At 39.6% G+C, this 26,380-nt stretch overlaps 1 protein-coding gene and 1 long non-coding RNA gene across 4 annotated transcripts in view; one reads left to right on the plus strand and one right to left on the minus strand.

The window, feature by feature from the left end:
- The window catches only part of DPYD (dihydropyrimidine dehydrogenase), a 927,694-nt gene extending 922,598 nt beyond the window's left edge, over positions 1-5,096 (minus strand). The window contains exon 1 of the mRNA XM_086391370.1: positions 4,984-5,096. Within this exon, the coding sequence (XP_086247496.1) occupies positions 4,984-5,022 (39 nt within the window). The 5' untranslated portion in view covers positions 5,023-5,096. The remainder of the gene's footprint in view (positions 1-4,983) is intronic.
- Positions 5,097-5,186: 90 nt separating this feature from the next.
- The window catches only part of LOC147375867 (uncharacterized), a 43,661-nt gene continuing 22,467 nt past the window's right edge, over positions 5,187-26,380 (plus strand). For 2 of the 3 annotated variants that reach the window (XR_015160550.1, XR_015160551.1), the window contains exons 1-3: positions 5,187-5,373; positions 5,469-5,534; positions 7,271-7,320. This is a non-coding gene — a long non-coding RNA (uncharacterized LOC147375867). The remainder of the gene's footprint in view (positions 5,374-5,468; positions 5,535-7,270; positions 7,321-26,380) is intronic. The other variant, XR_015160552.1, reaches the window with a different exon arrangement.

Here is a 26,380-nt window from a genome sequence, read left to right on the forward strand (position 1 = left end):
GAAGCAGTAATAATTATAAACCACAGGAAAGACATAATCCTATTAAGAGTTATCAGTAGTATAACTGGCTCCAGGATATCTGTGAACACCCACATTATTGATGTTTGAGGCCAAAAAACACCTTCTGTCTTAATATGGAGGATTAAGAGGAAATGAAGTTCAGAAGGCAAACATGTCACATTTGAAAATCAAAATCCTGATCATAGATAAATTCACAATCTTAGAATGCCTTATTAAGTATTTTTTAATTAAGGCAGGATATAAATGACACAGAATTTTCTTTACAGTTTTAAGGACTATTTATCACTGTGTCCATTTAGCTAAGAAGCAGAAAGGCAAATTGGCCAGTTCTCATTTTCAATCTCTTCAGCACACGGAGGCCTAGACTATATCAAATATCTTATGGCTTCTTTGTCACATTATTTCATGACAAGAAATATTTTTCAGTCTCATTGTCTTTAATTTTAGTATTTCTAATATTGTAACTTAACATTATGCTAATTTTTTGAATTCTCCCCACAAGTGACCACACCTGTTTATCCTATAGGAAGGTCTATTTTTTAGCTGTTGTGTTGCCAGTTCATATACAACGTATGGTAAAATACTGTATTCAAATAGTTAAGGAAAGATATGATTGCTTAATGATCATCCAATTATCTCAGCATTTTGATTAAAGGTCTTCATAGTATTCTTATTAATTCCTCACTGCAAAGGTGGAGCTTTCCAAAACTGGATATTCCTTCTACAATGTAAGAAAGGAGGCTATTGAATTTTAGCACACTTTTACAATTAAGCCATCAGTCAACACTATCTGCTATGATTAAGATTAAGCAGATCCAATCTAAAAATCTCCCTAGTGATGGATTCATCATTAGTCATTAATCTGTTTTTAATTAAATCACTGAAAGCAAGTCATCTGAATTCATGCGTAGGAGGCAGAATTTAGAAGAAAAACTATAATGAAATGTATATATATATATGACCATTCTTAACTATAGAAATGTGTATAGTACCTTAAAGCTACAAGAGGCTTCCACTGAAATAACTCCAAATTTGGAGTAACTTTCCAAATACTGTAATCAGGCACGTTTCTACTGCCCTGCTAAATTCCTTAGAAAGGAGAAATACTTTAAAATTAAGTATTGTCCACAGGACAGCTTAAAGTAGGGAGAACAAGTATATTTTTAAAAATGCAAACTCACAAAACAAATTGAAAATGAAATTTTAGTTTTAATGCTTTAAAAGCCTTAGCAAGTCAAGATAGCATTCCCAGAGATTTGTGGCACCCAATCAATAAAAGCAAGGAAACAAAACTGGACTTAAAAAAAAATGTAGGTTTATATAAATAAATAATGCATACCTTCTGCAAAGCTGTGTTTGTATTTTCTTCTTGGGATCTACCTCCTCCCTCCCCAGGGGCAAAAGCAGTTATAATAAAGGGTATTCTTGCAATATCTTTTCTCACCTCTACCAACGAATTAGCCTTTTTGCAAAATTCTCCTAAAAATTTAATTTCTCCAAGTTGTTACCCTTATACTCCCGTTTCCCAAAGCCATCACTTTATTATCTTATTTTCTTAATTAATAAACACAAAATTCTCGACTGTCTTCTCAAATGAATAGAAGTTATAGGATCAGTTATTCAAAAACCATTTCTATTTAACTCTAAAAGTATTATGATTTTGTGGATATTGGACTGAAACCTTTTTTTTTTTTATTCACAGTAAATTTGAAATGAGTTTATAAACTACCAAAGAGTCATTAACTGATAATTCTAAGAAAAAATCTTGACTTGGGGTTGTGGAAACAGTAGAGTGGTATATAGCAATTCAGTTCAGTTATAAATACTTACCAGAATTATTAATATCCAAAGAGTTAATTAAAAGTTCACTGTACCTGCAAACATTTTTCTTCAGCTATACTTCTATAGTAAATTCTCAATTATCCATGTCAGTGGAGAGGAACAAAACACTGAACAAAAGTGAACTCTTCCAAAATCCTTCTTACTTGCTTTTAAAAGTACAGATAATGACATTAGACCAGTTGTCGATTCAAACTAAGTGAATTATTGTGAAGGTATTGCTGAGGTGAGGGAAAGTGATCAATGTCTGATAGTCACCTTTTTTGAAACCTTCCCCAAAGAATTTGTATTCAAAAGTCATTCTTGATAAAATTCAGTTGTATCCTAAAAGTAAGCCCACAAAGCAAAATATCTTTTAAGTCTATAGCTACATTAATGAACTTTAAAATAACAATTATTTCATAGGCAGTGATTTTCCTTAGTGTTCAAAATTTTTAATTTTATCGTATTTTGTTCTTTTCTGGAGAAGATGTGCTATGACATGTTTTCTTGTCTGATTATTCTCCTTACTTAGCAAATCATGCAAATGTGACACAGAGAAGTTAGGTATTTAAACAGTCACCTGTCTGAAAAGGCGTAGAAATAGACCTCAACCACAGGCAATTTGCACCAGATTCCAAAACAATGTGGTCCTGAACCACATTAACATATCTGGAAAAAAGTCTGATTTCTCATACATCTTCTATAACGACAATAATTTTTGAGCATGTGAGCTAGGTTCTATTGCCGAGTACCTGTTATCTACTACTGCATCCTTGCTATGCCTATCTTCCTACCCAGGGATATTTTAGTTTTGGAGTCTGGTGACCTTCTGACTGTTTTTTATGCTCTCAGCCCTTCAAACCCAGATGTGATATTGGATTGAGGTTAGAAATATGGAGTGAGCACACAAAATAATTCTGTAAACCTCAATAACTTTTTGCCCCAGAAATAAAATATTTCTTGGCTGCTTCACTGCAACTTGAGGTTCTATAGGTAGCTTAAGGGGGAAATTAAATCACTGTTATAGAGGGTTGTTACTATCACCTTCTGTTCTTTTCTCATTTATCAACTGAACATGTACTCTGTTTTACACTGATAATTTTTTTTAAAGATGGTGTGCTTCATATATTTGAGACTAAGGCAATGGTCACAAGCAGATAAATTTCTAGACAATGGTTTTAATGAATTCATTCAAAAAAACCAAATCCAATGTATGCATTCAAATTTGATAGAAAACTAAAAATTATGAGCTTTCATAATTCATTCAAAAAAATGAACTTTGGTGAGTCAATAGGATCACTTGAGACATCTACGCTTGAATGTATTCCTCTAGATTTAATGTATTTTTTCACACTGCATTATATTTTAATGATGAATTTCATGCTCTTTCATGGTACTCTAGCTCAGGAATCGTGGATATTACTTTGAGGGAAAAGAAAATAACTATGTGTGATGAAAGATGTTACTGATTAAAGTGTGTTGCATGTGTGAACTACACAAAAGCTGAAAAAGCTTAAATACCACTATTCTATATTACAAGTAATATCAGGCTGACTAAGGTTAGACTGAGGTGAGTAAATGTAAGGGTCTGACCTTCTTAAATAGTCTTAGTTGAAACAATTCGGGAAATTAAACTGGTCATTAATGTTTCAGTGGCATCTTTTCCTTAGTGTAATGTGGTTAAGAACTGATTTCATGGACAAATGCAAAACAGCTACCGATAAAGAAATTCAAACTCCAAAAGCTGCCAGCCCTCTGACATTCTTAATTCTGAAGTCAGTACATCAGTACTACATGAAGGTTGTCGGAAGGTTACTATTTGAGTTAGCTTAAAAAGGGGTGGGGGGACGGGGGTTGGTTAAGTCAAAGTAACAAGGACCAAAAAGACCAACATAAATCAATCATCCTTTACCTTGTGCATGAATGAATATTGGGTTAAATATATCACACTGATCAATATGAAAAAGTAAACTATCCACAAGAGAAATCACAAGTAAAATTAAGTGGACATGTACACACAGCATGTGCGTGTGTGCTCAGTCATACTTTGGCTCTAATTACCACGATGGATTTTTCAAACGAAGTATGGAGTCTGGAGAAAACACTACTACCATCCCCCAAACAGAACACAAAGTTCCTACAATCAATGTTAGAGGCAACGCGGTGGCAAAAGCAGCTCTTTTGCAAACAGGTGGTTTTAAAGTTTTACTTAAGCCACTGACTGAAAGGACGGAGCAAAGAAAAATGTCATTTGTTAAGAAAACACAGGCATGCACAAAAAAGCCCCAAGCAAAACACAACAAAAAACTAAAAAAGCAGTTTATTTTAGCTCGTAACTGTGAACACTGGATTAGTATGTCTAAAATCACTGCTTGTAATTATATTTCTCTCATCGCATGCATAAAGGTCCTAGGGAGAAATCGAAGGACATGTTACTTCAGGTTACTACATGTTACTTCCTGTTTATTCACAGGAAGAAAGATGACATTTTTACAGGAACAGGGTGCAAGAGAAAATTTAAAAAACTGTTGAGAAGAGGAATATACAGTTTATTTTGTATTTCTGAAGGCACTGTATTTTTCATGTTCTCAATATCCTATCTCGTTCTTCCCTATGTTACTTTCATAAGCAATACTAAGGCTAGCAGTGGCTGCTGTAGCTTACATATACATCTCCATTATTTCTATCCTCCACCTCTGCAAATATGCAGAATTCAGCGACTGGAAGTGGGGGTAACAGACAGGTATCCCGAAACGCTTACAGGGCAAAAGAGGAAGTGCGGGATAGGCTGCGAAATGAACGCCCTTATTAGAAAGTCCATCTCCCTCGAACTCTTCTAGTGCTTCAGTCACGGCCACCCAGAAACTTCGGACCCTGACTCCGAAGTAAACAGCCAGGTCCCAACGCGAAGGACACCCCTGCAGCCGCGGACTCCCACTCTTCTCCCCGCCAGCCCACACGGGGCGCCGGCTCCTCTGCTGCTCCTGCTCCTCCTCCTCCTCCTCCGCAGAACTCGAGCGGAGGCAAAGTTTCCCGAGTCTCCCACTCTTTTCCCGGCCCGGCGGTGGCCGCAGCGCCCTTTCGGGCACCCACCAGCTGCGCTCCCCGCCCTCCCCTCGCCAGCCCGCGCGCAGTCGGTACCTCGATATCCGCCACGTCCTTGCTTAGCACAGGGGCCATGGCGATGCCCAGAGCCTGGGGTTTCCTTGCCACGAACCCTTCCGCGTCCTCAGGCTTCAGCCAGAGATGAAAGTGACAGCTTGCCCGAGCGCCCCTAGAAATAGAAAACGGAGGGCCAGAGGCGCGGAGGCGGGGCGGGCGCCAGGCGGTGACGCCCCCGGGGCGGGGCTGCGCGCGGGGCCCTGAGGCTCCTCTAGCCCCGCACAGCGGGCAGAGCGGCGGACTGGAGTCCTGCCCCGGCTCCCGCCTCCGCCCCTCCTCCTAGCTGCTTGTTTTCCTGCTACTCTTGGCAGGAAGGGAGGGAGAGAGCGCACTGGCCTCTCGTCTATAAACTGTTCGAGGCAGAGCTAGGTAGGTGGGGGCTAGATGTGACAGAGCCGCAAGATTAAAGGTAAAAACAATCGACGCCCTAAGTAACAAATTATTCATTTTCTTTCCTTCCACAGGAGCCCTGCGAGGTGCAGAAACACTGTCTTTTGGCAACTGCATCTTCAGAATTCCTCAGGGATAAGGTAGTAAATGTTCCTCCGTACGTTCAACAAATAGGCGGAAACAGGCAAGGGCAAGGGTTTTCTGAAAATGGACGGTCCCTGGGGGCGGGGGCAAGAGGGAGGCGAGGAGAAGAGGGGCCAGGAATAGAGGTGAGAAAAAATTTCTACAGTCAGAAGCAGCAAGCAGTTAAGTCCTGTAGGTGGTACAGAATCAAGGTTGTATATTTGCAGGACAATCCATTCTAATGGCCTTTAAAAAAATAATTCTAAAACGTGAAGCTCTTGTCAGGAGTTGTTCTTTATGTTTTGTTTTAGAGCTTGCTGGGGAGGGAGCTATTTCGTTTGGAGATGGTCTCAATCCAGAAAATATTCTCCTCACCTCTGAGTATATCTATCTGTACTCCAGATGTCTCTCTCCATTTTCCCTCCATCGTCCTCTCTTCTCCTGAAACTCATCTTGCTTACTTCTGTTAAGGATTTTATCACACTTCTTAGTTCTCTTGGCTAGACAGTGAGCACCTGGGTTCTAGTATTTCCTCTTCATCATTATTCTTTCATTAGTTCATCATTTCATTCAATAAATATTTATTGAACATTTTCATTACCAAACACTGTGTTAGGTTATCTGGCTATAGTCTTCAAGAAGAAACATCACTCTCATGGAAAGTTACTCAGAGTAAGGAAATGAGCAAACTAATAGGAGAGATGCCTGCCTGAAAGGTAAAAGAAGGATTAGGGCAGAATTAATGGGGTGTCAGAGAAGGCAATGGCACCCCACTCCAGTACTCTTGCCTGGAAAATCCTATGGACGGAGGAGCCTGGTAGGCTGCAGTCCATGGGGTCGCAAAGAGTCAGACACGACTGAGCGACTTCACTTTCACACATTGGAGAAGGAAATGGCAACCCACTCCAGTGTTCTTGCCTGGAGAATCCCAGGGACAGGGGAGCCTGGTGGGCTGCCGTCTGTGGGGTCGCAGAGTCGGACACGACTGAAGTGACTTAGCAGCAGCAATGGGGTGTGAGTGCTCACTATCATGGGTGGGTGGGAAGACTTCTTTAAACAAACCATCAGATTACCTTCCAGAACCTGGAATTTACTAGGAGATGGATACATTTTTCTTAAATAGTGCATTAAGAGAAGGTAGAAAGTTACACAGAAACCTTGAAATCTTTCTTGACTCCCTTTTTCTCCCATATTTAATGAGCATCCCCAAGCTCTCAGAATTCAACCTCTTAAATACATCTTGGAACATTTCTTCATTTCTCCATCTTCACTGAACCCACCAAGAGCCAAGCTGATTGTATTGCAACTTCTATTCTTACTTCTTTTCACTGCAGATTAAACTTTAAAACAGAAGGCAATGGCACCCCACTCCAGTACTCTTGCTTGGGGAATCCCATGGATGGAGGAGTCTGGTAGGCTGCGGTCCATGGGGTTGCTAAGAGTCGGACACGACTGAGTGACTTCACTTTCACTTTTCACTTTCATGCATTGGAGAAGGAAATGGCAACCCACTCCAGTGTTCTTGCCTGGAGAATCCCAGGGACGGGGGAGCCTGGTGGGCTGACGTCTATGGGGTCGCACAGAGTCAGACACGACTGAAGCGACTTAGCAGTAGCAGTAAGCTTTAAAAAGTATTAATTGGCTCATAAAACACACACACAGAATAAATCTTTCAGTGATTCCCACTGCATTCAGAAGAAAATACAAACTTCATTGTGACCTCTGAATAACCAGCACTTCCTCTCTTCTGCAGCTTCACCCTAGGGCTTCTCTTGCCAAGAGTCACTGTGTTCCAGTTACAAGGTAATATTACGTCTTGTCTTCTACCACTTTTCTCCCTTTGTACATATCCTCCATTCCACTGGCACTTTAGATCTCAAAGAAACTTTCCCTGACCCATGCCCACCACCAACAAAATTAGACCTACCCTGTCTCTGTTATCCTTTCACAGCACCCTATTTTTTTCTCCATAAGTAAGTAGGTATTAGTTGCCCAGTCGTGCCTGACTCTTTATGACCCCATAAAGTCCTGGTGGACTGCAGCCCACCAGGCTCTTCTGTCCATGAGATTTTCCAGGCAAGGATACTGGAGTGGGTTGCCATTTCCTTCTCCAGGGCATCTTCCCAACCCAGGGATCGAACCCATGTCTCCTGCACTGCAGCAGATTCTTTACTGACTGAGCTACAAAGGAAGCCCCATAGCCCTGTCAGATTTTATTTGCCAATTTATTTGAGTGTTCAGTTCAGTTCAGTTGCTCAGTCGTGTCCGACTCTTTGCGACCACATGAATCGCAGCATGCCAGGCCTCCCTGTCCATCACCAACTCCCAGAGTTCACTCAGACTCACGGCCATCGAGTCAGTGATGCCATCCGGCCATCTCATCCTCTGTCGACCCCTTCTCCTCCTGCCCCCAATCCCTCCCAGCATCAGAGTGTTTTCCAATGAGTCAACACTTCGCATGAGGTGGCCAAAGTACTGGAGTTTCAGCTTTAGCATCATTCCTTCCAAAGAAATCCCAGGGCTGATCTCCTTCAGAACGGACTGGTTGGATCTCCTTGCAGTCCAAGGGACTCTCAAGAGTCTTCTCCAACACTACAGTTCAAAAGCATCAGTTCTTCAGCGCTCAGCCTTCTTCACAGTCCAACTCTCACATCCATACATGACCACTGGAAAAACCATAGCCTTGACTAGATGGACGTTAGTTGGCAAAGTAATGTCTCTGCTTTTGAATATGCTATCTAGGTTGGTCATAACTTTTCTTCCAAGGAGTAAGTGTCATTTAATTTCATGGCAGCAATAACCATCTGCAGTGATTTTGGAGCCCAAAACGTAAAGTCTGACACTGTTTCAGCTGTTTCCCCATCTATTTCCCATGAAATGATGGGACCAGATGCCATGATCTTCGTTTTCTGAATGTTGAGCTTTAAGCCAACTTTTTCACTCTCCACTTTCACTTTCATCAAAAGACTTTTTAGTTCCTCTTCACTTTCTGCCATAAGGGTGGTGTGATTTGTGTAATATATGTGACATCTATTTATGAATGTAAGCACCAGGAAGCGAGGGTCCATATTTGGCTTGGTCGCTTACTGAATATTCAGTTTCTAGGCAAGGACTGAAACATATGAGAGAAATACTGAGTGACTGAATGAACTCAGTAGATCCTGAAGGAGATTTACACACTAAGCAGTTTGTTTTAGAAACTGTAGTTTCACTTTACCATGTATTCTTCTCAATGTTCTACTTATTCCTGGGAAGTAAAATCATAGTATTTATCAATGACTTTCTAGTTAAAATGTGTCAAACTACTTTCTTTTTCCTGGAGTAATTTTCCAAAGTCAGATTTCTTTCATCTTCCTACAATCATACTTTACTTACCACCAGATCATCTATATCCTCTTTTTTGGAGATTTTTTTAAATGTATACATGCATATGGATAGTAGTGGTGCGTGTTCAGTCATGTCCAACTCTTTGCAACCCTCCAGACTGTAGCCCACCAGGCTCCTCTGTCCACAGGATTCTCCAGGCAAGAATACTGGAGTGGGTTGCCATTTACTTCCCCAGGGGATCTTCCCAACGCAGGGATCGAACCTGCATCACCAGCATCTTCTGCATTGGTGGCAGATTCTTTACCACTGAGCCACCTGAGAAGCCCATACATACATATATTGTACATATATTTAGAAAGAGAGAAAGAGGATTTATACACATGTGCATATATACACATATGACATATATATAATTGTAATACATATGATTCCTTTTCCAGGTTAACCAGAAAGTTTCAATAGTTGATTTCCTGACCACAGAGATATAGATTTAAGTGTTCTATTAGGTTGCACACTAATATAGATCTTATCAATTAGCAATCCATACTTCTTTTTTGGTTGTTTTACAGGTATAAGTGTGCAAGTTATCCTTAAGAGTTAGAAATGTATTTCCATTTTTATTTTATGTGACTATTATTCTCCTAAACCACTATATAGGATAAGCCCCAAATATGCTATCTTTCCAAAGATGAGAGATTCTTCAGTGATACTCAATAATCAAATATAAAATTTAAATGTTATTTTACCATTCCCTCAACCTTACCAAACAGATGTATTCTATTCTGAGAAATTTAATTAAGGCATATAATCACATTGCTCATATGCCACACCTATACTCCACGATCAGTAATTGAATCTAATAATATTTTAAATCCATTGAAATTCCACATTAAACACAGTTGTACCTGTAAATAATCCAAGCTGTTTGAAGCTTACTGAAAATGCATTCACAGTACACTTTTTTAAAGTTGTAAATTATGATGGCATTTGTCAAGCTGTCCCTCCATCTGGAAGCACAGTCAAATATCAGGTGTTCCACATTAATTTTTTTGTAGGCTTTGGTGAGACAGCTCATCTAAAATGGTGCAAACTTACCAAAATGCATCTCAGCCTAATAATTTACATTACATAATTGAATATTATTATTATTACTATAGTCAGAAGGAAGGCTTATGAATCATCTTTCATTTCTGGAAAGTTATTCAGTACCACAAACTTAGAAACACAATAAACATGTAGGTTTCCACGTGCTTTTATGTCCCTGCTTTACTCAAAAATTAAGCAATTTTTAAAACATTCTTTGGGGGGGTGGTCCTAAGATGGCAGAGGAATAGGACAGGGAGATCACTTTCTGCCCCACAAATTCATCAAAAGATCATTTGAACACTGAGCAAATACCACAAAACAACTGAACACTGGTGGAGGACACCAGGCACCCAGAAAGGCAGCCCATTGTCTTCAAAAGGAGGTAGGACAAAATATAGAAGATAAAAAGAGAGACAAGAGAGTTAGGGATGGAGACATGTCCCAGGGAGAGAGTCTTAAAAGTTTCCAAACATCAGGAAACCCTCTCACCAGCGGGTCTGTGGGGAGTTTTGGAATCTGAGAGGGCAACATAACCAAGAGGAAAAAATAAATAGATAAAACCCACAGATTATGCACCTAACTGCAACTCCCAGTGGAGAAGTAGCCCAGAAGCTTGTGTCTGCCACCAGCAAGCGGGGGCTGAACAGGGAGGCGCAGGCTTCATTGCTTAGGGTAAGGACCGGGCCTGAATGCCCTGAGGGCAATCTGAGGGAGCTAACATGAGATAGTAACCCAAACTGTGGGATAGCCAGAGAGAAAAAAAAAAAATTAAAAAAGGAGAGAGAGAGAACTTTCCCATGAAAAGCTCTAACCTAAGGTAAGGCACTGCTGGGCCCACTCACAGAACAAAGGACTGAGCCAATACCAGAGGAGAGTCAGCTGGCTGCAGACCAGCCCATCCCCCGCCAGAGGCAGGGAGGCAGGTGGGCGACAGCCAGAGCTGGAAGGAAAGGGCTAACTTGGCCCCAGAGACGGCATCCCCTACCAAACTGTGAGGCTCCCAGTTGCTAACCAAGTCTTCCTGAGATCCTGAATGGTTGACATCCATCAGGAGGGTCGCAGCCAGAGATCAGTGCCCCAGAAGAGACACACAGCACACCTGAGACAGCGCTCCCACTGCACACCCAGGAAACCAAGCGGCTGGGACCAGGGAGGTGATAAGACACACCGCCAAGCTGGGAAGAGTGTACTTGACCAGCACCTAGTCGCCTGAGCTGCTCGGACCTGGGAAGGGCACAAAACTCAGGCCCAACTGAGTCTGTGCCTTTGTGGAGTACCCAAGAACCTGAAAATGAGTGGTGTAGATCTAGGAAGTGCACGCAACACAGGGCCCACCTTAGACAGTTCCCCTGCAGAGCAACCTGGAGCCTGAGCAGTATAGACTGGGAAAGCACACACACCATGAGCAGGGGCAAACCCAGTGTGGCCCACACACTGTGAGCACTCCCCACACACACCAGTGATATTTGTTTGCAGTGTTCCTCCCTCCCCGCAGCACAATTGAACAAGTGAGCCTAAATAAATGATCACCTTCACCCCCTTGTGTCAGGGCAGAAGTTAGATACTAAAGTGACTTGCAAACAGAGGAAGCCAAAATAAACAAGGAAGAGGGAGAGGCTTTGGAAGTGACAGGTGCAACAGATTAAAACCCTGTAGTTAGCACTGGCTACATTGAAAGGGACCTATAGACCTTGAGAAGAAGTATAAGGTGGAACAATGAACAATCTGAAACTGAACTGACCACACACTGCCCTCAACAGCGCCAGAGAAATTCCTAGATATATTTGACTACTAGCATTCTTAAATTTTTAAAATTTCTTTTTATTTATAAGTTCTTTATTACTCCTTTAATTTTCATTTTTAAAACCTACTATTACCTTGAAAAAAAAAGATCCTATTTTTAAAGCAAATTTCATTTTTTTTATATAACTTTTGCGATTTTGTTTTGTTTTTTTTTTAATATTGTATTTTTGAGAGTCTAACCTCTACTTTAGATTTTTAATCTCTGCTTTTTGGTATTTGTTATCAATTCTGTACCTTTAACAATCCAATATTCAATACCCATTTTTACTTAGGAGTGTGATTACTGGCTTGATTGCTCTCTCACTTTGTGACTCTCCTTTTTCTCCCCGAGGTCACCTCTATCTCTTCCCTCCCCCTTCTCTTCTCTTCTTAACTCTGTGAATTTCTTTGGAAGTTCTGGACTGTGGAGAAAACTTAGGGAACTGATCACAGGCTAGATTTGTCTCTCTCCTTTTGACTCCTCCTCCTCTCCTCCTGGTCACCTCTATTTCCTTCCTCCCTCTTCTCTTCTCTATGGAACTCCATGGACCTCTCTGAGTGTTCCAGACTGTGGAGAGCAAATAGGGAATTGATTACTGGCTAGACTTCTCTCTCCCCTTTTGATTCCCCCTCTGCTCCTCCTGGTCACCTCTATCTCCTTCCTCCCTCTTCTCTTCTCCATGTAACTCTGTGAACCTCTCTGGGTGTCCCTCACTGTGGAACACCATTAACCTAGATGTTTTATCTAGGTTATCTTTTCACCATTAACCTAGATGTTTTATCATCGGAGCTGTATGGATGGAGAAGTCTTGAGGCTACTATAACAATAAGACTGAAAGTCAGAGGCAGAAGGCCTAAATCCAAAACTTGAGAACACCAGAAAACTCCTGACTCCAGGGACCATTAATCGACAAAAGCTCATCCAAAAGCCTCCATACCTACACTGAAACCAAGCTCCACCCAAGAGCCAACAAGTTTCAGAGCAAGATGTACCAAGCTAATTCTCCAACAACACAGGAACATAACCCTGAGCACAAAAATACAGGTGGCCTAAAGTCACACCAAACCCATAGACACCTTAAAACTCGCTACTGGACACTTCATTGCACTCCAGAGAGAAGAGATCCAGCTCCACCCGCCAGAAACTGACGCAAGCTTTCCTAACCAGGAATCCTTGACAAGCCACTAATCCAACCCCACCCACAGCGAGGAAACTCCACAATAAGAGGAACCACAAACTTCCAGCATACAGAAAGGCCACCCCAAACACAGCAACCTAAACAAGATGAAAAGGCAGAGAAATATTCAGCAGGTAAAGGAACATGATAAAAGCCCACAAAACCAAACAAAAAAGGAAGAGATAGGGAGTCTAAATGAAAAAGAATTCAGAATAATGATAGTAAAAATGATCCAAAATTTTGAAAGCAAAATGGAGTTACAGATAAATAGTCTGGAGACAAGGATTGAGAAGACTCAAGAAAAGTTTAATAAGGACCTAGAAGAAATAAAAAAGAGTCAGTCAATAATGAATAATGCACAACATGAGATCAAAGGCTCTCTGGAGGGAACCAACAGTAGAATAAATGAGGCAGAAGATAGGATAAATGAGGTGGAAGATAGAATGGTGGAAATGAAGCAGAGAGGAAAAAAGAAAAAAGAATTTAAAGAAATGAGGACAACCTCAGAGACCTCTGGGACAATGTTAAACACCCCAACATTTGAATCATCAGAGTTCCAGAAGAAGAAGACAAAAAAAAAAAAAAAGCCATGAGAAAATACTTGACCAGATAATAGTTGAAAACTTCCCTAAAATGGGGAAGGAAATAGCCAGCCAAGTCCAAGAAACCCAGAGAGTCCCAAACAGGATAAACCCAAGGTGAAACACCCCAAGACACATATTAATAAAATTAATGAAGAGCAAACACAAAGAGCAAATATTAAAAGAAGTAAGGGAAAAGCAACAAATAAAACATAAGGGGATCCCCATAAGGATAACAGCTGACCTTTCAATAGGAACTCTTCAGGCCAAAAGGGAATAGCAGAACACTAAGAGAAAAACCTACAACCCAAATTACTATAGCCAGCAAGGATCTCATTCAAACATGAAAGAGAAATCAAAAGCTTTACAGACAAGCAAAAGCTGAGAGAATTCAGCACCACCAAACCAGCTCTTCAACAAATGCTAAAGGATCTTCTCTAGACAGGAAACACAAAAAGGTTTATAAACTCAAACCCAAAACAACAAAGTATATGGCAATGGGATCATACTTATCAATAATTACCTTAAATGTAAATGGGTTGAATGCCCCAACCAAAAGACAAAGACTAGCTGAATGGATACAAAAACAAGACACCTATATAGTCTGTCTACAAGAGACCCACCTCAAACTTAGGGACACATACAGACTGAAAGTGGAGGACTGGAAAAAGATATTTCATGCAAATGAGACCAAAAGAAAGCAGGGGTAGCAATGCTCCTATCAGATAAAATAGACTTTGAAATAAAGGCCATGAAAAGAGACAAAGAAGGACACTACAGAATGATCAAAGGATCAATCCAAGAAGAAGATATAACAATTATAAATATGTATGCACCCAACATAGGAGAAACGCAATATGTAAGGCAAATGCTAACAAGTATGAAAGGGAAAATTAACAGTAACACAATAATAGTGGGAGACTTTAATACCCCACTCACACCTATGGATAGATCAACTAAACTGAAAATTAGCAAGAAAACACAAATTTAAATGATACAATGGGCCAGTTAGACCTAATTCATCTCTATAGGACATTTCACCCCAAAACAATGAATTTCACCTTGTTCTCAAGTGCACATGGAACCTTCTCCAGGATAGATCACATCCTGGGCCAAAAATATAGCCTTGCTAAGTTCAAAAAAATTGAAATCATCTCAAGCATCTTTTCTGATCACAATGTGGTAAGGTTAGGTGTTAACTACTTTGGCCACCTCATGCGAAGAGTTGACTCATTGGAAAAGACCCTGATGCTGGGAGGGTTTGGGGGCAGGAGGAGAAGGGGACGACAGAGGATGAGATGGCTGGATGGCATCACCGACTCGATGGACATGAGTTTGAGTGAAATCTGGGAGTTGGTGATGGACAGGGAGGCCTGGCGTGTGGCTATTCATGGGGTCGCAAAGATTCGGACATGACTTAGCAACTGAACTGCTGAATTGAACAGGAAAAAAAACTATAAAAATACAAACATATGGAGGTTAAACAACACACTTCTGAATAACCAACAAATCACAGAAGAAACCAAAATATGCATAGAAATGAATGAAAATGAAAATACAACAACGCAAAACCTATTCAGTAAAAGCAGTACTAAGGGGAAGGTTCATAGCAATACAAGCCTACCTCGAGAAACAGGAGAGAAATCAAATAAATAACCTAACTCTACACCTAAAGCAACTAGAAATGAAGAACTCCGGGTTAGTAGAAGGAAAGAAATCATAAAAGTTGGGGCAGAAATAAATGCAAAAGAAAAGAGACCATAGCAAAAATCAACAAAACTAAAAGCTGGTTCTTCGAGAAGATAAATAAAATAGACAAACCATTAGCCAGACTCATCAAGAAACGAAGAAGAATCAAATCAAAAAAATTAGAAATGAAAATGGAAAAATCACAACAGACAACACAGAAATACAAAGGACCATAAGAGACTACTATCAGCAACTATATGCCAATAAAATGGACAACTTGGAAGAAATGGACAAATTCTTAGAAAAGTATAACTTTCCAAAACTGGACCAGGAAGAAATAGAATATATTAACAGACCCATCACAAGCACAGAAATTGAAACCGTAATCAGAAATCTTCCAACAAGCAAAAGCCCAGGACCTTCATAGCTGAATTCTACCAAAAATTTAGAGAAGAGCTAACACCTATCCTACTCAAACTCTTGCAGAAAATTGCAGAGGAATGTAAATTTCCAAACTCATTCTATGAGGCCACCATCACCCTAATACCAAAACCAACAAAGATGCTACAAAAAAAAGAAAACTACAGGCAAATATCACTGATGAACACAGATGCAAAAATCCTTAACAAAATTCTAGCAAACAGACTCCAACAGCATATTAAAAAGATCATACATCATGACCAAGTGGGCTTTATCCCAGGGATGCAAGGATTCTTTAATCTGCAAATCAATCAATGTAATACACCACATTAACAAATTGAAAGATAAGAACTAGATGATTGTCTCAGTAGATACAGAGAAAGCTGTTGACAAAATTCAACATCCATTTATGATAAAAACTCTCCAGAAAGAAGGCATAGAAGGAACATACCTCAACATAATAAAAGTCATATGTGATAAACCCATAGCAAACATTATCCTCAATGGTGAAAAATTGAAACCATTTCCCCTAAAGTCAGGAACAAGACAAGGATGCCCACTCTCACCACTACTATTCAACATAATTTTGGAAGTTTTGGCCACAGCAATCAGAGCAGAAAAAGAAATAAATCCAAACTGGAAAAGAAGAAGTAAAACTCACTGTTTGCTGATGACATGATCCTCTACATAGAAAACCCTAAAGACTCCACCAGAAAATTACTAGAGCTAATCAGTGAATACAGTAAAGTTGCAGGATATAAAGTTAACACACAGAAATCCCTTGCATTCCTATACACTAACAATGAAAAAACAGAAAGAGAAATTAAGGAAACAATTCCATTCACCATTGCAACAAAAAGAATAAAATACTTAGGAATAAATCTACCTAAGAAACAAAAGACCTATATATAGAAAACTATAAAACACTGATGAAAGAAATCAAAGATGACATAAATAGGTGGAGAAATATACCATGTTCATGGATCGGAAAAATCAATATAGTGAAAATGAGTGTACTACCCAAAGCAATCTATAGATTGAATGCAATCCCTATAAAGCTACCAACGGTATTTTTCAGAGATTTAGAACAAATAATTTCACAATTTGTATGGAATTACAAAAAACCTCGAATAGCCAAAACAATCTTGAGAAAGAAAAAGGGAACTGGAGGAATCAAACTGCCTGACTTTAGGTTATACTACAAAGCAACAGTCACCAAGACAGTATGGTACTGGCACAAAGACAGAAACTTAGATCAGTGGAACAAAATAGAAAGCCCAGAGATAAATTTACGCACCTCTGAACACCTTGGAGAAGGCAATGGCACCCCGCTCCAGTACTCTTGCCTGGAAATCCCATGGATGAAGGAACCTGGTAGGCTGCAGTCCATGGAGTCTCGAAGAGTCGGACATGACTGAGCGACTTCAGTTTCACTTTTCACTTTCATGCATTGGAGAAGGAAATGGCAACCCACTCCAGTGTTCTTGCCTGGAGAATCCCAGGGATGGGGGAGCCTGGTGGGCTTCCATCTATGGGGTCGCACAGAGTCGGACATGACTGAAGTGACTTAGCAGCAGCAGCAGCAGCATGGACACCTTATCTTTGACAAAGGAGGCAAGAATATACAATGGAGAAAAGACAGTCTCTTTAAAAAGTGGTGCTGGGAAAACTGGTCAACCACTTGTTAAAGAATGAAACTAGAACACTTTCTATCACCATACACAAAAATAAACTCAAAATGGATTAAAGATTGAAATGTAAGATCAGAAACTATAAAACTCCTGGAGGAAAACATAGGCAAAACACTTTCTGACATGAATCATAGCAGGATTCTCTATGACCCACCTCCCAGAGTAATGGAAATAAAAGCAAAAATAAGCAAATGGGACCTAATTAAACTTAAAAGCTTTTGCACAACAAAGAAAACTATAAGCAAGATGAAAAGACAGTCTTCAGAATGGGAGAAAATAATAGCAAATGAAACAACTGACAAAGAATTAATCTCAAAAATATACAAGCAACTCCTAAAGCTCAATTCCAGAAAAATAAATGACCCAATCAAAAAATGGGCCAAAGAGCTAAACAGACATTTCTCCAAAGAAAACATACAAATGGCTAACAAACACTTGAAAAGATGCTCAACATCATTCATTATCACAGAAATGCAAATCAAAACCACAATGAGGTACCATCTCACGCCAGTCAGAATGATTGCTATCAAAAAGTCTACAAACAATAAATGCTGGAAAGGTTATGGAAAAAAGGGAACCCTCTTACACTGTTGGTGGGAATGCAAACTAGTACAGTCACTATGGAGACAGTGTGGAGATTCCTTAAAAAACTGGAAATAGAGCGCAATCCCACTTCTGGGCATACACACAGAGGAAACCAGAATTGAAAGAGACATGTGTACCCCAATGTTCATTGCAGCACGGTTTACAATAGCCAGGACATGGAAGCAACCTAGATGTCCATCAGCAGACAAATGGATAAGAAAGCTGTGGTACATATACACAATGGAATATCACTCAGCTATTTAAAAAAATGCATTTGAATCAGTTCTAATGAGGTGGATGAAACTGGAGGCTTTTATACAGAGTGAAGTAAGTCAGAAAGAAAAGCACCAATACAGTATATTAATGCATATATATGGAATTTAGAAAGATGGTAACAATGACCCTATATGCGAGACAGCAAAAGAGACCCAGATGTAAAGAACAGACTTTTGGACTCTGTGGGAGAAGGCAAGGATGGGATGATTTGAGAGAATAGCATTGAAACATGTATATTATCATATGTCATCATATCATATGAAATAGATTGCCAGTGCAGGTTCAATGCATGAGGAAGGGTGCTCAGGGCTGGTGCACTGGGATGACCCTGAGGGATGGGACGGGGAGGGAAGTGGGAAGAAGGGTCAGGATGGGGAACACATGTACACCCATGGCTGATTCATATGAATGTATCACAAAAAAAAACCCTCAATATTATAAAGTAATTAGCCTCCAATTAAAAAAAATTCTTTGGAGGGTGATTTTCTCCCAAACATTAGAGACTTTGATTTATCATAAAACTTTTCTTCCCTTTCTGATTTTCTAAGGCCAGATTAACTCTTATACAAATTTACCAAGAGAATCATGACTGAAAATCAAGTGGATTCAAATATTTCTAATATACCTGCTCAGAAAATGTAATTATATATATAAATACATATGTGTGTGTGCTTATTAGTTGCTCAGTCGTGTTTGACTCTTGTGACCCCATAGACTGTAGCCTGCCAGCTTCTGTCCATGGGATTCTCCAGGCAAGGATACTGGAGTGAATATCAGTCCTATTTTATGGAATAAACACGGTATAATTTATTCAACAACGTGTATCATGTATTCTATACAAACCTGCTTGTGCATACACATATACACACGCAGGTGCTACATATATACATATATATCATGTAATGGCATAAAAATCACAGATAACAGAGAAAACATAAATCCCTGTCAGAAATTTATTCAGTGATTACTTATCGAATGCTACTGTTTCAGACACTGAGGTCGGCATTAGGGACACCTCAGTGTATAATAAAGACAATTTTCTTGTCATCACAAAAATTAAGCCACTGGTTCAGAAACTCATACTGTCACATAATGATTTTGAGTAAGTGTTTTAAATGAATGGGGTTATTATGAGAGTTAAATGACAATGTATATGATAGTATTTTGTAAATTGCAAAATGCCATGCAATGTTACACATTAAGTATTTAAAGATATGTTCTCCAATGCTCATGTTCTGGAAATACACCATTGGAGTATGATTGACTATGAATGATTTAGGGTAAAATGCAGTGTGAGTAGGAGGTTTATAGACTTAGCTGACTTAAAGTAGGGAAAAAATATCCTCTAGAATGAATAGTCCCTGAATTTCTCTCATTACTGCAAATCCTTTTCTTTTTGCTTGTTGCTTCTCTCTCACAATCAAAATTTACCATAATTCCAGCAGCTGGCAGTTAAAAAGCTGTCTCTTGGTTTTCTTGCTGAGAGCTTACTCTTTTGTAGTTTTAAGTATGTTTATATTTGGGATTGAGACAGAACCTTGTTGAAATTATTCACTGTTTATTTTGGTTGTCTGCAATGGACATCTCATGTACCTCATAGGTTCCCACCCTTCCCTGCAAGTTAAGACTAAGGTATTCATTCTGGGCTTACTGGTGGTTGACAACTCTATGCTGAGTCACTCTTTGGAAATTGCCCCTGGCTAAAGAGATTAATTCACCTGAGAATCCTGCCTCTTTCTCTGGTTCAGTTCAGTTCAGTTGCTTAGTCATGTCTGACTCTTTGTGACCCCATGGACTGCAGCACGCCAGGCCTCCCTGACCATCACCAACTCCCGGAGTTTACCCAAACTCATCTCCATTGAGTCGGTGATGCCATCCAACAACCTCATCCTCTGTCGTCCGCTTCTCCTCCTGCCTTCAATCTTTCCCAGCACCAGGGCCTTTTTCAATGGTAATGCACATCCAATAACTGATGTAGGGCCATAAAGGTTTGGCACTTGCCTCAGTTCAAAATATCTTTGGCCATCCCAACTTCAGAGGTCCCTGATGGGATAATCTGAGACGTGTGTTGGAATTGCCAAGAATTCAGCTTCCTCTGTCCATCCTGCTTCATTCTCCACTTCAACAGGTCCTTATCCAAATAACACTTCCCAACAAATAAACTTCCTGTGTATACATTTCTTTGTTAGGTTCACTTCCAGAGGACCTAAGCAGCATTAACACCGCAGAACATTATTTCACTGATAAAATAAATTGTATTTAAATGTACTTAGGTATCCACACATCTGGACATAAAAAACTGACTCACATAATAAAGTCTCATAATTTTTCCATATACTGAGATATTCCTATATTTGTTCATATATTTATTCATATCAAAAATAACTATATGCCTAATATATACTAGGTATAGTGAAAAAAAATAGAGATATGATGAGCAAAAAAGAAATGAATTCTCTGCTCATGCAGTTTACAGATAAGTTAGAGAGATGAACATTTGTCAAGTAATCACACAAAAATATAATATTTACTATGAATAACAACATCAAGGAAAATGTAGAGAACTGTTACATCTGAAGTACTGGGAAATCAGTGAAGGATAGCTTGAGTAAATGACCTTGCTGCTAATTTCTGAAGGACAACAGGAGTTAAGAAGGCAAAAAGTATTGAAAGTGAAAGTGCTGGTTGCTCAGTCATGTCCAACTCTTTGCGACTCATGAACTGTAGCCCACCAGGCTCCACTGTCCATGGAATTCTCCAGGCAAGAATATTGAACTGGGTTGCCATGCCCTTCTCTAGGGGATCGTCCTGACCCAGGGATCAAATTTGAGGCTCCTGCATTGAAGACAGATTCTGTACCATCTGAGCCACCAGGGAAGCCCCTAAGAAGGCAAAAAAGAGGAGATCAAAAGCATTCCAGGCGAGAAAGTTATCTCTGCAGTGTTATCCTATTGGAAGGGAAAGAAAACTCTGATATCTGGAGATCAAGAAGCTGGGGAGCGGGGGTGGGAATTATCCCAGAGGGAGGCAGTAGAAATAAGAATGGCCTGCACTGTTTTAGTTTTAGTTTAGGATTTTGAATTTTATCCTATAAGAAATGAGAAATCATGGAAGTTTTTTAAAGCAATGCAATGACATGATCAAATGTATGTATTTTGAAGTATCACTCTGATTGCAGTATATGTATAATTGCATATTCATATACTCACTTGGGTGAATGTGTGAAAATCAACAAAGGCCAGTGATTTCTGGGCTCAGTCATTTCCTCCACATGCTAGACTGGCTGATAGTCACCATTGTCATGGAAACCAAAACAGTGAGTTTTCTACCATGTATCAATATCATTGTCACTTATTATTTTCTAATAATTAAAAAGCAGGTATCTATTTTTTTCCCCATGGGCATGTAGTGAAGTTATAATATTATATTAGCTACAGATGTACGCCATAGTGATTCATAGTACATAGTAGTTTGTACTTCTTAATCTTCTACCTCTATTTGCCCCTCCCCCTTTTCTTTCCCCACTGGTAACTACTAGTTTGTTCTCTATATCTGTGAGTCTTTTTCTGTTTGTTATATTGATTCTGTCCCAGGATCCATCTCTATTCGTCAGCAGGCAGGCACCAGATTTGGAATACTATAAAACCCACAGCTAGCCATGTCAGGAACTTGCCCCACCCACCAGCAGGCCAACACTACCCTTGGGAACTCTGATCTTCCAACCACTCACCCCAGAACCTGGCTCTGCCAGCCAGCGAGCCAGCACTAGCCCTGGGACCCCTTGTCCCAGTATTCCACAGTCAGCTTCTCATGACTTGGCCCCACCAAAGGGTGGCCAAGAGCTTCCACACAAAGCAGGGCCTGGCAATGCTTTGGTCTGACTGACAGCAGACTGACAGAAGCCACCCACAACCCACCACAACAGAAGTACTCATGCAGCAAGTAGAAGTGATACCTCTAGAAATACAGTTCTAGTGACCAGAGAGAGGGGAGTGCCCTGCTGGGAATCAGAGAACATCTTCTATAAAAGGCCACTTTTCCCAGCTCAGGAAGTATAAACAACTTATCAGATACACAGAGATTACAACAACTTAGGCAAAATGAAGCAACAGAGGAGCAAGATTAAACTCCATAAGAACTAAGTGAAGTGCAGATAGGCAGTCTACCTGATAAAGAGTTCAAAGTAATGATCGTGAAAATGAACAAAGAACTCAGGAGAAGAATGGATGAAGTGAGAAGCCAGAGGTTTTTACCAAAGTTAGAAAATGTAAAGAACTAACCAGAGATGAAAAATACAATAATTGAAATGAAAAATACACTAGAAGGAATCAAAAGTAAATAAAATGATAGAGGAACAAATTAGTGAGCTGGAAGATAGAGGAGTGGAAATCATTGAAGCTAAAAAGAAAAAAGAATGAAAAGAAACAACTGTTTAAGAGATCTCTAGAACAACATAAAACATAGTAACATTCTCATTATACTGGCTCTATAAGAAGAGAGAGAGAAATAAAGGGGCAAAAATATATGTAAAGGTATAATAGCTGAAAACTTCCTAGCCTGAGAAAATAAACAGGCATCCAGGTCCAGGAAGCACAGAGAGTCCCAGACAGGATCAACTCAAAGAGGACCCACCAAGACACCTTGAAATTAGAATGGAAAAGCAAAACTTAAAAAGAGGCTAGATTTTTAAAAACAGCAAGGGTATAACAAGGTACGTACTGGGAAACTCCCAGAAGGCTATCAACCAACTTTTCAGAAGAAACTCTGCAGGCCAGAAGGAAGTGGCCTAACATATTTACAGTGATGAAGGGGGGAAATCTACAACCAAGAATACTCTACCTGGCAAGGCTTTCTTTCAGATTTGATGAAGAAATCAAAAGTTTTACAGACAATAAAAAAGGAAAAAGAGTTCAGTACCACCAAACCAGTTTTATAAAAAATGTTAAAAGAGACTTCTCCAAGGGAAAAAGAAAAGACCAAACCAAGAAACATGAAAATCATGAAGGCAAATATGCAGTCAAGGTAGTAAATCTACCATGTATAAAGCTAGTAAGAAGACTGAAAGGTAAAAGTAGTAAAATCATCTATGTCTGCAATAAGAACTTAAGGAATTCACAAAACAAAAAGTTGTAAAATATGATGTTAAATACAGTAGTAGTGAGGGGGTGGGAGTAAAAATGCAGGCTTGTTAAAATACTTGAAATTAAAAGATGGGTAACTAAAAAAACTATACGTATATATGTATTATATACCTAGATAGATAGATAAATATCTCATGTTAACCACAGACCAAAAGTCTATAATACACACTTAAGAAAGAGAAATGAATCCACAAACAATTAAAGATAGTCATCAAGACACAAGATAAAAGAACAAAATAAGAAGAAAGGAACAATAAAGAGCTATAAACAACCCCCAAACAATTAGAAAAATGGTAATATATTCAGTTCAGTTCAGTTCAGTCACTCAGTCGTGTCCGACCCTTTGTGACCCCATGAATCGCAGCACGCCAGGCCTCCCTGTCCATCACGATTTCCCATCTCCCATCTCCCAGAGTTCACTCAAACTCATGTCCATTGAGTCAGTGATGCCATCCGGCCATCTCATCCTCTGTCGTCCCCTTTTCCTCCTGCCCCCAATCCCTCCCAGCATCAGAGTCTTTTCCAATGAGTCAATGCTTTGCGTAAGGTGGCCAAAGCACTGGAGTTTCAGCTTTAGCATCATTCCTTCCAAAGAACACCCAGGGCTGATCTCCTTTAGAATGGACTGGTTGGATCTCCTTGCAGTCCAAGGGACTCTCAAGAGTCTTCTCCAACGCCACAGTTCAAAGGCATAAATTCTTCGGTGCTCAGCTTTAACTTATCAGTAATTATTTTAAATGTGAATAAACTGGAATGCTCCAAAGGCATAGAAGAGCTGAGTGAACACATATAGATTGCCAACAGGCACATAAAAAGATGCTCAACATCACTAATCATCAAAGAAATTAAAATCAAAATCCCAATGAGATATCACTTCACACTTCTCAGAATGGTTATCTTTAAAAAGACCACAAATAATGTATGTCGATGAGGACATGGAGAAAAGGAAAGCTTGTACAGTGTTGGTAGGTTTGTAACTTATTGCCGCCAATATGGAGTACAGTGTGGAGGTTCCTCAAAAACTTAGAACTAGACTACCATGTCATCCAGAAATTCCACTCCTGAGTATATATCTGAAGAAAATGAAAAGACAAATTCAAAAAGTATAAGTATCCTAATGTTCATAGAAGCCTGATGTTCACAGTAGCCAAATATAGTAGTGGCTTAAGTGTCCATCATCAGATGAATGAATAAATGTGAAGTATATATGTATATATAGAATAGAATACTACTAAGCCATGAGTAGCCAGGGAGCTATCAGACTACCCTGGTAGCTCATGTGGTAGAGAATCTGCCTGCAATGCAGGAGACCCAAGTTCAATCGTTGGGTTGGGAAGATCCCATGGCGAAGGGAATGGCAACCTACTCCAATATTCTTGCCTGGAGAATTCCATAAACAGAGGAGCCTGGCAGACTACAGTCCATGGAGTCGCAGAGTCAGACATAACTGCACGACTATCACTTTCAGCCATAAAAAAGTGTGAAAGTTTGCCATTTGCAACAACATAAATGGACTTGAAGGACATTGTGCTACATGAAGTGTCAGACATAGAAAAAACAAATATTGTATATTATCACTTATATGTGGGGGGGGAAAAATCCCAATGCTTTTAATCAAAGTCTGGAAAGAAAAACCTAAACCCTTCTTAATCAGTGGCTCTCTTTCTGCTTTCCAATATGAAACTGTAAAGATCCATTTTTAATCTTCTGAATAATGAATGACAGGCTATTCTTGTTCTTTGGTTTGTTTTCATGATCTCCATTTCCTCTATAGTGTGAAGTCCTTGTTAGTTTTGAGTGTGTCTTATCCTATCTTCCTCCATGCCTAAAGTGTACCTAGTAATAGTACATATAATTATGTTCAAATTCGTATTAATTATGGTAAAGCGTCTGCCTGCAATGCAGGAGACCCGGGTTCGATCCCTGGGTGGGGAAGATCCCCTGGAGGAGGAAATGGCAACCCATTCCAGTATTCTTGCCTGGTAAATCCCAGGGATGGAGGAGCCTGGTATGCTACAGTCCATGGGGTCGCAAAGAGTCAGACACGACTGAGCGACTTCACTTCATTACTTTCTAAATATGACAGAGGTAACAGAAAACCTGAGAGGAAAAGATTTCTAGTAATAAGTGTATAAATAAAGGGTAATAATGGGCAATTCACACACACAGACACACACAAAAATAAAGAATACAAGTGGATGATAAAAAAAGTAAAACTACATCAACCAAACTAGTAGTCAAAGAAATGACATTTAAATGATAATGAGATATAATTTTTCACCCATTAGACTGGCAAGGAAAATATAAGGCGTGGTCAAGGTGTTGGAAAATTAATGGATTCATAAGACTCTATAATTACTAAAGTTTTGTATGGTATATAGTTAGAGCCATTTAGCAAAACACACCCAGATTTTAGGGCTTCCCAGGTGGCTCACAGGGTAAGGAATATGCCTGTGATGCAGGAGACATGGGTTTGATCCCTGGGGAGGGAAGATCCTCTGGAGGAGGGCATGGTGACCCACTTCAGTATTCTTGCCTGGAGAACTCCATGGACAGAGGAGCCTGGTGGGCTACAGTCCACAGGTTTGCAAAGAGCCAATCAGGACTAAAGTGAAAGAACATGCCCTCACCAAAATTTTAAACATGTGCATTACCTTTGTTCCAACTTCATTTTGGATATATTTGTGTCTTTAAAAAAATAATACTTCTATGTACAATTTACATAAAGTATGGCTCATTCCAAAGTTGTTTATGCAAAAGCAAAAACATAACATCATAAATGTCCTACAAAAGGTGGCTGATCAATAACTGTATTGAATGGATACAGTTAAATTTTATTTAGTCTTTAGAACTGAGATTGTATAATATTACCAACAGTGAAGGGCACTGACAGTATATTAAAGAACATATGAGATTATATGGCCTAAATATACTTGGATAAGTAACAAGCACAATTAGTTAATTATAGGAAAAAGTAAAATATATCTTAAAAACTCTGTTGCATTATAAGCACATATACCTTTTATAAATTTGTGTGTGTGCATGAAAGAAAGACCTTCCTTACTCCTACCATGGTGCTTGGCACATGTTAGGCTCACTGTAATTTT

Source organism: Bos grunniens, chromosome 3 (genome assembly GCF_055505025.1).
Source record: "Bos grunniens cultivar Pamir isolate PY7600 chromosome 3, Bosgru_T2T1.0, whole genome shotgun sequence".
NCBI classification, from domain to species: domain Eukaryota; kingdom Metazoa; phylum Chordata; class Mammalia; order Artiodactyla; family Bovidae; genus Bos; species Bos grunniens.